The sequence below is a fragment of the Drosophila navojoa genome, chromosome X, assembly GCF_054131105.1.
Source record: "Drosophila navojoa isolate 15081-1374.11 chromosome X, UAZ_NAV_1.0, whole genome shotgun sequence".
NCBI lineage: Eukaryota > Metazoa > Arthropoda > Insecta > Diptera > Drosophilidae > Drosophila > Drosophila navojoa.
Window position 1 is genome coordinate 26,154,583 of NC_142895.1, and position 14,814 is coordinate 26,169,396.

At 42.6% G+C, this 14,814-nt stretch overlaps 1 protein-coding gene across 1 annotated transcript; it reads right to left on the reverse strand.

Moving 5' to 3' along the window:
- Positions 1 to 1,097: 1,097 nt before the first annotated feature.
- Positions 1,098 to 14,154, reverse strand: unc-4 (homeobox protein unc-4). The gene is made up of 4 exons (XM_018110258.3): positions 12,906 to 14,154; positions 4,010 to 4,188; positions 3,779 to 3,918; positions 1,098 to 2,676 (listed from the first exon to the last, which is right to left on the reverse strand). Exons 1-4 carry the CDS (start codon positions 13,717 to 13,719, stop codon positions 1,953 to 1,955), a joined length of 1,857 nt encoding a protein of 618 aa, XP_017965747.1. The 5' UTR covers positions 13,720 to 14,154; the 3' UTR covers positions 1,098 to 1,952.
- Positions 14,155 to 14,814: the final 660 nt, after the last annotated feature.

Genomic DNA, 14,814 nt, shown 5'->3' on the forward strand with positions numbered 1-14,814 from the left:
GGACAGAAATGCAAGAAAAAGAGAGATAAAACTGAGGTGAAGAGTTATCAAGATTTAACTAGTAATATGATTGTAGAGGAATGTAGAGAGAGTGAGAAGGAAAGCTAGACAAAAATAGAGTAACAAGATTTGTTTAGCAATTAATATATCCAGTGGCTTGCAAGTTTGTAATTTTGGTTCCTTTTTAAGACAATACACTATATATCAATATAAGTCTACCTAGTCCATTACTTTTTCGCAGAGCTTCTTTATGGTTCTCTATAATTATCTCATTCTCGCATCCTCTCATCCTATATATCTCTCTCCATCTTTGTATTTCTTTCATTGTCTTCATTAGCCTATCTTTCCCTATTCTTCCAAATATATTCTTTTCGTTCGATCGTATAATTCTTCTCTATTTGTTTGTCCACCTTTTCACTTTCTGTCTTTAGCTCTCTCACTCTCTCTTTCTCTCTCTGTCTTTCTCTTTATAACAGTCTCTTTTTCTCTCTCTTTCGTTCCCTCACATTATCTCTTTCTCTCTTTCGATCTCTTTCTCTAACTAAACTTCAGCTCCTATCATTGACTTTCCGCTCTCTCTCTATCTTTCTCTTTGTGTTCCTCTCCATATTTCTTTCTCCCTAATTGCTCTTTCTCTCACTTTCTCCTCCTCTGACCATGCTCTCTCCCGGTCGTAGAAACAATTCACCTATGGAGACTCTCCAGCCAGTCAACCCGTGCTCCCGCTCCTTTTCATTTCCGATTGCCCATTTGAATTCGATTCGGGTGTTTCGATTTTTACAGCTGGAAATTGATTTGTTTATGCCATATTTTTATCGGCTGAGCTGTTGGGCGACAATCCGACTTTTAATACGCTGCATAAAAGCGAGGCGGGTCCATTAACTGCCCATTGGCTGGCGATAAAAAACACTTTTGCTTCGTTTATGCGTATTTCTCATTTGGGAATCGTTTTCATTTTCATTTTCAATTTTTATTTTATTGAATTCATCGCCAATTTTTATATGACCAAAAAAAAAAAAAAAACATTATTTTAGTGTGTTTTCATTACAATACATTTTGTGTTTGTTTTTTTTTTTTATTATTTTTGTTGGACAATATTTTTGTTGCTTTTGTTTTTGTTTTTTTTTAATACAATATATGTACTTTGCATTCTATTTATAGTATTCTGTGTGTCTCATATGTGTTATATTTTATATGTACTGCTTCCTCTTGGTTTTTACATTCTCTCAATCGGGACAAAAAAAAATTTGCTTTTATTTTGCTTTTTGTTTCGTTTTTTTATTTTTTTTGCTAGTTTAAATTACATTTTTTACACACACACACACTCTCTCTCTTTCACACACATTCATACAGCAAAAAAAAAAAACTTATTTTAATATTTATATATGTGTATTTATATATCATATTTATCGTAAATATTACCATTTGTTATAAGCATAGCCTTAGCCACACGACAAAACTATTAAAAAAAAAAAAAAAAAAAATAGATTTTATTTATATCTTAAAAATAATATAAAATGCGCACTACGAAGCTAATTTTTAGTCTCTCTTGGAACAATACAAAGTACAAAAAAAAAAAATTGATTAATCAATAATAAATAAAATCACTTAGCTATATTTAAGCTCGCAGCCCCGAACTGGATTGAAAAGTGAAAGCATAAAAGAAACCCCTTAATGTAGATTGTTTACACATAGACTAACGTTAAAAATAAACCACTAAAGACGTCAAAACACACACAAAATGAGCAAAACGAAGAAGAGTACGAAGAAGAAGAAACATTTAGGAACTCATAATTCAAATGACGAGGAAATTGTAATCAAAGGCAAAGCAAAAATCCCTAAACTGACCCCCTCTAAGCCGCAGAACCAGCCCAGATTCTGATCCAGTTCCAGTTCCAGTTGCAGCTCCAGTTCCAGCTCCAGCTGCAGCTCCAGTTGTCAGCTGGAGTGCCTCACGTATTGTTAAAGAGCAGCGATTCGATGCTGAACGGATTGCTGCGCCGCATGCTGATGGGCGAGGTCTGATGGACGAGATTGGCCGCTGCTGCGACCGCTGCCGCCGTCGCCGTCGCTGCCGCGGTGCTGTGGCTGTGGCTGTGGCTGTGCTGTGTGCTCTGCAGGTTCAGTTGATGGAACGCCTTGGCGGGAAAGAGCAGCGCCTTGGGCGATGCCGACTCGCGCTCATCCATCTCGCCGCCATCGGATTGCTCTGAGTGCATATAGTTGCCACCTGCACCGCCGCCACCAGCAGCACCACAAGCACCACCGCCACCGCCTCCGCCGCCGGCAGCACCAACACCGCCTGCCCCATTGCTGCCGTGCAGCGTCGCTGGCGCCGCCGAGCTGGGGCTGCCCAGGCTGCCGCCGCCCCCAATGTAGCTGCCGGCGCGCGAGCTGTCGCCATCGCCGTCGCAGTGCGACAGTGGGTGGTGGCCGCCGCCCATGCGGGGCGGACTCACAGCGTCGCTGTCCAGCTCGTCGTCGCTGTCCGTGCCGCCCACCACGTCGATCTGTATGCCGTCGTCCTCCAGGTCGGAGTCGGAGAACGTGCCGTTCGCCTTGTGCTGTGATATGTATTCGGCCTTCAGGGCCTCCAGGTCGACGGTGATCCCCTTCGCCTGCAGCTTACGCGCCTGCCTATCGATCGCCTTGGCCAGCTTCTTGCGCCGTCGCGCCCTGCAATAGATGGAGCAAACGGGTGGAAAGAGAGTGTTCCGATTAGAAGAGCAAATATGGTCTGCGAATAAATATTAATATATCCTTAAATTATCCACATTTGTGAAGATCCAAGTACATAGGAAAGAGCGTGTCGTTTGTGAAATATTGATTAATGGCTCCTTAAAGAAGGTACGACTATATACTTGTAATGGGAGAGGTATACTCAAATAAAGGAGCATACATTCGGAGAATATATTCGGGATTTAAAGTTTTAAAAATGTTATCAATTACATAAAAATCGATAAACATTCCCGATTTAGTGTTATCGATTGAAACTCCTTTAAAAATTCAGCCACACAACTATATCTCGTTTATTCATAGAGCGAGAGTCTGAAAATTTGGCTACTACCATAGATTCCTACCTACCATAGTGTATTTCATACCATTTCAATTTTTATTTGGGAAGGTCTTCAGAAAATTATTTAAGGAAATTCCTTTAGCCATACAATTTTTTTTTTGGTATTTTCATTCCATTGGGGAATTTGTTTATAAACTCTGTGATTAATTTACATTATTCTTTAGTTTATGTGTTAGGTACACAAAATATAAGGTATATATTTACATAAATTTTTGAGAAAAGTAAAAGTTTCCCAAAATATTCTCATATTTACAAAAGCTAAATATATAAGCAATTTATTAGAAGATTGTCTATAAGCAAATTAATATTTTTTGTAATATTTATGAGAGTGAAATAAGATACCAAAATTATTTTGACATACATATAGGGATGAATTCTATGTATACCTATGTACGATTTTATGGAATGTAGTAGAAATTAGAAAGGAAACTTAACAATCTAAAAAGAGCATAGTTAAGAAAATAATTTGGGTAGCTCTAAAACCCTATTTCCCTAATACCACTTACTACAACAGATTCAAGTGTGCCCATATGTACTCAGTATATAAATTGGACTCTTTAGATAGCAAAAAATGGTTCTCTGGGTCTAGGAACTATTCCACTTATGCAAATATTGTGATAATCCAAGTGTTGTCAATTTGCAGCTTTTAGATGATAGCTCAAACTTTTCATTATGATAAGAAATTGTAAGTGGATTAATTACCGCTCCTTGGCCTTTAGCTCGTTGGGAGGAATCGGCTCGCCGCTGCACGTCTGCGGCTGGGCGTTGTGGGCGGGCCGGCCGGGACCCTTTTTGGTGTGCTCGCGCTTACGCACCTTGGCACGTCGATTCTGGAACCATACCTATCTGGAACAAAGCGTATAATCTCAGCAAAGGTGAACTCTCCGGCAGGCGAACAGCATTACGAGGGCGCCCGATCGCAACTGAACTCACCGCAACTCGCGACTCCTTCAGGTCGAGCCGCATGGCCAGGGCCTCGCGCATGAAGATGTCCGGATAGTGGCTGGCCGAGAAGGCGCGCTCCAGCTCCTCCAGCTGCCACGAGTTGAAGTTAGTGCGCGAGCGTCGGCGCTTTGCGGCGCTGCTGTCGTCGTCCCCATCGCCGGGGAAGCCTGCAAAAGAGAGAGAGAGAGACATTAGGATTAATTGAAACTAATTGCGGTTGGCCCAAACTAAAAACTAAATCCATTGGGACTCAGTGTTGGGGTCGACTCTCACAAAAGAGCTCCCAGATCAAGTGTTGTTGAAATTAGCCAAGACAACACAAAGAGAGAGAGAGAGAGAGTACTCGATAGAGAGAGAGATAGATACATTATAAATATATACAAATACAATTTGAAAATGAAATGAAATGCATAAATATTCATAATCATATATTTCAATTAGAACGCGCCCCGCTTGGCCAGCGGTCCATGCATGCTGATAATGTGTCTCTCCCTCCCATTGCAGCATCCCCTCCCCCCTTTCAGTCCCCTTGCATTTAAATCCATTTGCCATGTCCTGGCTCGCTTTAAAAACAACAATTTAATTACGTTTCTATTCGGCCCATTCCCTTTGCGTCGCATAGTTTTTCGTATGCCAAAGCGAGCGGGGGGCGTGGCAGGCACAGATGGACCGGACGGCCAGACAGACAAACGGACAGAGGTCCGAGCTGCATGAGCAAGAGCTGAGCAATTTATCAAATTAACTGCGCGATCGAGCCGCAGCAGAATCGCAACAAAAGCCGACAAAAGCCCAAAAGGTGTTGCTGTCCGAGACGATTCAGGGAACTGGCCTCAAATACAGCCCGGGCCAACTGCATAGGTCTGCTGAATGGGGCTGGCAAAGAGAAAAGTTTATCCTCCCCTTGGGGTGTTTCTGAGTCCTGAGGCAAGAGAACTTTTCTTAGTGGCGAGATTGAGGTGGAAGCGGAGAGGTATTGGAACTATTTTGAAGTATCCTTAAACATATAGAAGCAGATCTATGAGCCCATAAGAAATAAGCAGCATACCTATGTATATATATATGTATGTACATGAATAATAGAAATTGTTCAGAGTATCGAAAATAGTTCAATAATAATCAATACTTTTTAGATTCAATATCTAAATATATAGATATATGAAATATATTACAGACTTTTTCCGAATAAAATACAATATGAATGTGCTAATACTGCGCGAACTAAAGCTTTCTATACTATATGAGTTTATATATATTTATTGAGTAATATCAATATCTGTTAAAGATTTTTTAATTTTTAATTTAATAATTTAGTTTCTACTTGTGTCAATTAGAACATGGAATCGAAATGTGGGCTATATTTATTGTTTGAAATTTATTTAAAATTTTATATAGATTTCTCATATTGATATTGATTATGCATAAAGGATTTTTATTGTTCACTCAATAATATACAAATATTTCTTTGAAAATTTATTTGAATCGATTCTTTCTTTACTATTCCATTTTCAAAACTTTTCTAGATAATTTTTCAAAACAAAATTCCTTCTTCGGCCTTGATCTCTAAAAGAAAAATCAAGAATTTTTATGGGCTTGCGTCGATATATAGATTGCTTTCTTATATACAATATAGCAATACGAATTAGTATCGAATTGGTAATTAAGAAATTTCTAAACTAACTCGAGCTCAAGAATAGAAAATAATAAATGAGCTTCTCCTATGGTAATTAACTTAAGGATATACATACATATTATACATATTTATGTACATATTTATGGTTTTTCATTCCGAGCGGTGCCTAAAATGCCCAAGTCAATTGCCTCAATTCATGCATTATGCAAGGCCCATTTCATTGCGATCGCATTCGAATTAGGCGCAGGTAGAATTAACACGACTACCGTTTTGAATAGAATAGCCATAAATGCAGTTATTACGATACAGATATGCTATCTATATACATACATATATGTAAGTAAATATACGGTTAAGCATGGCTTGAGTTATGCACTCGCACACATTGTTGCCACTTTGTAAACATATCCTTGGAGCTGGTGGCAGAGCCAAAGGAGCGGGAGCCGGGGCTGGGTGCCTAATGTGGAACTAGACACCGAGCTAACTAACCCTCGGTACACACACTTGGGCCACGCCCCTAATGAAGGGTCTTGTGCAGTTTGCTGTTAAGTGTATCTAATTATGCGCAAGGCGCTGTAACATTTGCCGCAACGCTTGGCCAAAGCGACAAAAAACTCGTTTGTTTTAAACGACGCGCGACGGTCAGCTAGACGCGATATAGGTCTTTCTCTCTCTCTGTGTGTGTGTGTGTTAATAACTCAATAACAACAGCAAATATACAACAATAATAGAGACATTAAAAGCAAAGCGACAAACGCCAAACGCCTAACAAAACGTTCAGGCCAAAAGGGCGCAGCGTTGCCAGACTTCAGTTGCCCTCTGTCTGTGTGTGTGAGTGTGTGTGTGTATGGGAGAGTGCGTTTTGTGGGGCGGTCTGGCATGCACACAAAGTGCATTCAAATGACTTAATAATAACAGTTACCCGCCCCCTCTCTCTCTCTCTCCTCCCTTCCTCCCCCTCTCTCGCTCTCTTTGTGTGCGCTCATAATTCATGTTTCGGCCAGAGTTTTGCACTCTACATGCAGCAGAGGGCCGAAAGTAGGTGGAGATGTGGGGAGGGGGTGGTAGAGGGAGTACGACTTTCTGTGATTTGTGCTGCTCAGGATAATTGAAATTTATTATGATTATTGCGCCCAGCGAGTGGCAAGTGGCAAATGGCAAATGGCAACTGGCAAATGCAACGAAGCGATAGCCAAACAGCTGCCACACCTTTGGCTGCCCCTGCAATTCGGCAACGCTGCACGCTGTCGGCCCTAACCTTAAAGTGCACAAAAAAAAAAAAAAAAACAACAAACCAGTCGCAACAAAATCAGAGCGAAAACGAGTTGTGTGCATGCCACAGACACATTCCGTGGCATGTTCAGTTCGTTTATAGCGCGCGTCACTCGAGCAATATAACAGTTATACACACCCCTAGCCGACTGGCGACTGCCAGCCCCCCTCGCGCCGTCCTCGGCGCAGTCCGCCCCTGGCAAGACGCGCGGGCCACTTAAGTCATAAAAATTAAGGCAACTACAACAAACAAGGAAGCAGGGAAGGAGCAAAGCGAAAGAGGAGCAGCGAAAAAAAGGAGCCCGTCCGACAACAATTTGGCCCAGAGGAGCTGCGCTTGCCAGGCCAGGCACGGGCAGGACAGGGGCACCAGGTGGCTAAGGACTTGGCTGGGGGTTGATTGGTGGTGGATTGGTGGAAGCTGAAAGCTAATTGCAGCCAAAAGTCAAATGTTTAGAGCGCGGCACTAGTTGCATGTCCAGCACGAAGTCCATCAACCCAATTGGACGAGCCACACAGCCAGACAGGGTATTCACTCACGGAGCAAGCCGAGCATGTTCAATGCAGTCATTCAATTCAATCTGAATCAGCATTCGTGATTGATTCATTTACTATATTCGAAATACTTTTGCCCAGCTCTATAACTCTCTTTCTATGTGTATGTAGCTGTCTTTCTGCTTCTTTCATCTCCCACCTCCTGTCTATCCGGATAGTTTATGTCTATCTCAATCACTCTTTGCCTTGCTTTCCTTCTTCCTTTTTCCCTGCATTCATATATGTATATACACTTTTCGTTGATCTCTTTCTATTTATATATCTCTTTTTTATTCTTTCTATGGAAGAAGATTTCTACGCTGTTTCTCTCTTCGTCCTACTGCCATTACCTTTCTGCTGGTTCTTTACATTACTTTCTCTATCTCTGCTGTTGCTCTCTTTCTATCACTCCTTTTCAGTCGATCCCTTAGTTAGTATTCATCTTCATTTTCCATATTTCTCTCTGTTTATCTATTTATATATATCCCCCTCTATATCTTTCTTTTTCCATATATAAACTTGTATATATCTTTCAAACGCTCTGAACCATTAGCAATTCTAGTCCTAGTCCCTAGTCTAACCTCTATTACCTCATTAATAAGAATCGATGTTGTTCTTGTTCATAATTGATAATAAAATTGATGCAGTTCCTGAATATCAGCGCATAACATGCATGTTGAACTCATTCTCATCAGTGGAACTGATGATTGGTCAAGCTGTAAATCCATTTGCTTTGGCTCTCCCACTCGCTTATTGAATTCTCTCTCTCTCTCTATCTCTTGATGGGAGAAACTTTCTTTCGATAATTATTATAATTATTATTATTTCTGTGTGTGTGTGTGTTTTTTCTTCGTTTAGACTTCCGTGCGGTGCCCTCCCGGACCTGCGCTTGACCCAACAACCTCGTTACGAGACGGAAATACTTTTCAAATTGAAATCAAATCTATTTGCCAGCGAGCGATTCATCATCTGTCAGATGTCGTTCACGAGGCGGAAGTGCTGGCTCTTGCAACTCCTTCAGCTCATTTCGAATTCATTACGAAGTGCCGGCAAAGCAAATAAAAAACAAAAGAGGAAGAACATCAACAACAAGAAGAAGACCACGCAGGTAAAACAAAATGGCGGCGCCCAGCGAAAAATCGCATGATAAATGATTTCGATCGTTTTATGACAGTTTCTTCATTTCCGGCATGAAATGAGCAAAAGCCGAGCCAAGCCAGAAAACCGGAGCATGGCCATGTGACTGACTGATGGTGATGTGCACCAAACACACACACACACACACTCATGCACACACACACACCCTCGCTTTACCCCCTTACACAAGCAAATGCTTTTCTTTGTTTTTTTTTTTTTTGTTCTCTCAGCTTTTCAGTTTTTGTCTTGACTCGCAATGATTAATGAGCTTGGGCAACGACACACAGCTGAGGCGTTCCCCGTTCTGCCACCTCTTGCAGCGATCCCAACACCCACCCAAACACACACGCCATACCGCGACATGCCACGCCCCCGCCACCGCCACCGCCGTCGCTCAGTGCGCCCACGTCGAGGCGCCGTAGCTGGGAGCTGGTTCCTATCTGCCATCGCGCGTTGGCCTAATCAAATTGAATCAAATCAAATTAATAATTACTTTTTAAAATGGCGACGCAGTCAGGAAGTGGGCGCAGACATCTGCCCCTCCCTTCCCCTCCGCCTTGCCTGCTCTGGCTCATCGGTTGCCTGGCAATTAATTAAACATGTCTCCTCCCCCCGTCATCCCCTCGGCGCACTCGACAGAAGAATAAAAAAGTGAATGAAAAAGAAAATGAGGAAAAAAACGCGCGCTGCTCACTTGGAGTACGCGCCTCGCATGCCACGCCCCCAAAACTGTTGTCTCGACCCGGTATTGGATATATGCATTATGGCCATAATTACACCAACTAGCCGTCATTTGTTAATGCTAATTGGCCAATGAGCCGCGGCTCCAACAAGGACGTCTCCTGCCACTTGGCTCTTGGCCAAGGCAGAGGCAGAGGCAGAGGCAGAAGCAGTGGGCAATCAGAGCGTAGTGGAATGGACGGCAATTGTCGGACATGAGCTCATCAATTTGGGTCCAACAGCTGCAATTGGGCTGGGCCAAGCTAATGGGCAAACATAGCTAGAGAGAGGGAGAGTGGAAGAGTCGGAGAGAGAGACAGATAGAGATGTCTTTCGACCGACTTTCGTCTATAAAAATTCCAACGCAATCTTACCCAGAGCTGAATATGATCTACTGCAATGACAAAATAGACCGAGAGACTTGACTCCATTTGAGTACTTCATATAAACAATTTAATTAAAAGTCCTCTACGATGCACGATCTGTATCAAAGGTGGGCAGAAAGAGACAGATCTGTCCGAAACAGTCGGAGAAGTCAAAACAAAGTTAATAAGCAACAGCAATCATGCTTGGAATAGAGTGTGGGACTTCAACGACCTGAACTCATGAGGTCCATTGCTAATGCTCACTCAGAGGCTCTACTTTGTTTATGAGGAATAACACTCGGTTTCCTGATGCGAGACAGCGTAAGAAAATGCGATTCGAGGTCAAAGGAATTAAATGTTTAAAGGTTTTAAAGGTTGCTTTTAGTCACAAGGAAAAGCAAAGAACTTCGATTGTCATGTACATAGAATAAGGGATTTGCAAAAGTTGTCTTTGGCCTCTCTCTCTCTCTCTCTATTAGAGTTAAATGTCTTTCTCTCTCTTTTTGTTCTTCATTCAAAGTCTGTCTCCAACAATAATTTTTGAAATCTTTTAAGTATTGTCCTTTTCTGTCTCTCTCTTTATCTAACTGTCTGTCCCATCCCCTCTTCTTCTCTCTTTCTCTCTTTCTTTCTTTCTCTCTCTCTCTCTCTCTTTCTCTTTATCTTTTATCATTATTTGTCTCTCTCTCTCTCTTTCTTTAGTCTCGATCTCTTTTTTCTTTGTTCTGTCTTTACGTCATTCTTTCTATCACTAGCATTTACCAGGTATTTCCATTGGTACCTCCTCTCTGTAACGCTTTCGTCAACGTTTTCACTGGCTATACAATAATTCTTTCAATTTCTGAAACGAACTCTTAATCCGCATAATAGAAATAAATAGTCTTTTACTGCGGAATTTGCACATTCTTTCGGCTTATTTAAGTCTTCTTTCTGCCATCAATCCGATATTGAACTCTATTGAAATATATCAATATCGCGATATGAATATCTGTTGTTCACGTTGGCCACTTCAATATGGAAATCTTGTTCACAATTTGTAAGTATTCATCGAGATGAATGCATATTTATAGCTATATGCTTACGCCCATAACAAATGCCATTCTCGCCCGAGTCTGACTGGCCCAATTTGCTAATTAATACTACGAGTCGAGCGCATAGACTCGGAGTTATTCAATAAATCGTATATGGTTATATTAATGGCTGAACTGTCAGAGCCGAAGATTTGCCTGAAATGTGAATGGAAAACGCGTGTAGAGTCCATAGTTAAAATGTGCCTAATGACCATCATGAAACCGATCAGAGGCGACTACTGTCATTGTCATTCGCGGCAAATCCGAATCAGAGCCGAGTGCCAGTTCCAGTTCCAGTTCGAGCTCGAAATCGAATACGAATACGAATACGAATACGAATACGAATTCCATTTGCTGAAAGCGACCTTCAGCAGATCGCTCAGCAGGTAGCACAAATCATATATGTATTTATATTAATAGTTCCCGGTTCGAGGCTCGCAGCTACTTTGTATGCTAAAATCAATCGGATTTTTACATAATAAGCGCTCGCTGATTAGCTAAATCAATAAATAAGTTTTGTAGGTAGCAAAAGTCAAGCGACTGGCAAAAGCTGACAATCCAAATACGTTTAGCGCACGGCTAATTGAATGAATTAGCATACTGCGACGTGCCGCAGATAACGCACAGGAGGTGGATCATATTCAAAAAAAAAAAACCGTCTCTCTCGATAACCCCAACTGCTCAGCCCATCTACCCACTCGCCCCTCACGCGAGGCACTTGGGAACTGACCTCCAGACTCTGATTAGCCAATTGCTGCCCTGTACTTAAATGAGAATGGGTATTTCGATTATCCTTCTCTCTCGCTCTCTCTCTCTCTCTCTGAAATCATAATCCTACACTTGTTTATTTCCATAATATTCTTTGGATAATCATAATTAAACTTATTAAGATTTATTCGTCTTTCCTTGGCTTTTGAATAATCGATAAGTTATCGATTAATAGTTAACGTTTATTTACTTCGAAACTAAGGGAAGAATAATCGCAGCCAGTTTGGACTCAGCTATAGACCTATCAATAAATATTATAACGATAATTCGAATAACTTAGAATTTTAAATAGCAATGGGAATATCATATATGCTATATATGTATTATCATCAGCTCTGCAATTTGTGATGTAATACTCAAAGAACTATATAAAATAATGGGAATATTTTATACAAGAAGATAGAGAATAGAGATAGAAGATACATGTCTTGAAATTATGATATAATGATGATGATATTTAAAAAAAACTATAAGAAATCTAGGAATATCATATAAACTATGATATGATATCTTTAACATCTAATATCAATATCTTCAAGTTAAGAAATATATTAATGAATGAAATAAAATTATAATCGAATATGTAGGGTTGTTACAGAAAGAGAGTCACAGCTCTTAAGATTTTCCGATACAAAAATCAGTATTTTAAGATGTCCCTTACAGCTCCAAGATTATGTTCAATCTAGGAGGTGCACTTTCAGCTATATAAACATATATACTTCAAATAGTTTTCTATGCAATAAATGTATATATGTACATAGTAATACTATATACATATTTAATAGGAATTAATAGGAATCCCGCTAACCCAATTATATAATAATCAATATAATATTGATTGATATTCTATTCAAGTTATTACTTGATATTTAAAAGATATATATTATATATTTATATGAAGCAAGTTGTAATGAAAAGGAGAAGTGCGGCATATCTACATATGTAATAAAAAGAGAATTGTATTTCCTATATATATGTATAGCAAATAAATAATTCTATATTTGCCTTAAGATATCTAACGACATTCCATACGATTTTATAATTTTAAATTTACATAAATATCTTCTGTTCATGTAATTCCATAAGACTTTGCCTCAATCAAGCCAGTCAACTACCTAATCTGCTACTAAATCTACTACGAAAACTACTACCAAATGTGTGGTTCTCAAATGGCGCGCTTTAATAGATCTCAGCTATAGATTAGTTCGATTCATTGAAGATCGGAGTAATCGCTTTTCGCACTCAACTATCCCAGTCCGTTATGAAGCAACTTTAGCTTCACGCTTTGGTGGCTTTAACATGCTCGTATATATCAGATGGAGTGCTACAGCCAGAGCATGTCGATCCACATGTGTAGATATAGATTGATCTGGGACTTGGGCACTTACCGCCATCCTCGTTGGAGCCCTCGCTGGGCGGCCCAGCCGGCGGCAGGCTCTGCCGGTTGCCAATCATGAGCCGGTGCTGGATGGTGGCCACGGTGCTGGCGACCGCTGCCACGGCCGTTGTCTGGGCGGCGCTGACGTTGCGGAGCGCCGCGGCGCTGAGGCCGGTGAGATTGGCGAATGCATTGCTCGCATTGACCGCCGCCATTTGGGTGGCGGCTGCAGCTGCAGCGGCTGTGGTGGGATGTCCGCCGGCCGACGCCTCGAAGCGCGGCCGGCCCAGGAACGGGCCGTTCGGTCCGAATACACCGGGCACTCCGAACTGCAGGAAGGGTCCCCAGGGCGGCACGCGCACCCCGCCGGGCGCCAGCTGGGCGGCGGCCGCATAGAGCTGCAAAGCGGCCGTCGGATGCAGTCCCTCCGACGGCATTGTGACAGCACTGCTGCTGCTGTTGCTGCTGCTGTTAGAGGCGGCGGCGGCGGCAGCGGCTGCTGCTGCGGCTGCTGCTGCTGCTGTGGCGGAGGCGCCGCTCAGACGTTGCTGCAGTTGTGGCGGCGTGGCGGCCAAATGGCTGTGCAGGCTATGACTGTGACTCGAACTGTGATTCGCGCTGTGGTGACTCGCGCAGTGACTCGTCCTTTGTCGCTTGAATTCCGTTGGTTCGCAGCTGTTGTTGTCCTCCTGCTTGAATATGAAATTGTTGTTGGCGCTGTTGCTGTTGTTATTGTTATTGTTGTTGTTGTTGTTGTTAAGATTGTTGAGCTTCTTGCTCTCCGTATCGGTAGTCGTTGGCTGATGTTGTTGCTCTAGTACCATTATGGCCCACTCTGCTCAGGCCGTGGAACACGCCATAAAGTTGCTCAGCGAACGCGCGCACATGAAACGCAGTTGGAACGTACGCGCACTTGACACTGGGACACACCAATACTGTAGCACCCGTTTACCCGTTCAAAAAAAACAAATAAATAAAACAACAACTTGCATATACAGGTATATACAGGTATATGCAGGTGTGTTTGCCGTCGGCCGGCGTGCAAAAATGCGAAAATGCGAAAATGCGAAAACAAAACACACTGCGCGACTCTCCAAATTTATTGTTCAACTGTATCTGCGATTCTAATTAATAATATTATGAGTGAATGCGAGAGGAGAGGAGCAATGAGCGTACGTATGCGTGTGTGTGTGTGTACGTGTGTGCGTGTACGACAGCGGCAAAACAGCAGCAGACGGACGCAAACGCTCGCAATGAAAATTCAATTTGAACTGAGCGCCGCTGACGACGCGCCAAGCGAGGAAACCAAAAGTTTCACGCAAGGCTGCGTCGCCAGCGTCGTCAACGGCTGCGCGAGAGCGCGTCGGCGCGAGCGAGAGGCAGCCAGCGGGCGTGCGCATTGGCGAGAGCGAGCCAGACAGAGGGGCACACGGCCACCACAGCCACCACCGCCGCCACCAACACCAACCAAAACGAGCAGCGGCAGCGCAGTCCAAGCGCAAGCAGAGATTGTTGCCATGTTGTTGCGGTCGAGCTCGTGTCTGTGTGTGTACGTGTGTGTGTGCGTGTGTGTGTGTTAGTGTGTGCGAGCGAGCTGGAAATTCATCAAAAAGCAACAACCACTTAATTTTTATATGCGCAGCGTCGCCTGTTTCAATTTTGATCAACTTGGCGCTGCTGCCTCTGCTGCTGCCTCCGCTGCTGCTGCTGCTGCTGCTGCGTCGCGTCCCGGGGTAATTCATTTAAAAGAAATGCTTGTGCTGTTTTGTTTGTGCCCGTGTGAGTGTGTGTGTGTGTGCGTGGCTTGTGGCCATTTTCAATATGGAGTCACTGTGTGCGGCGGCACGAGTGCGAGCGAGACAAACAGCTGTCGTCTGACAACTTTCATTGGCTGCGAGGCTGCTTTATGAATACTGGGA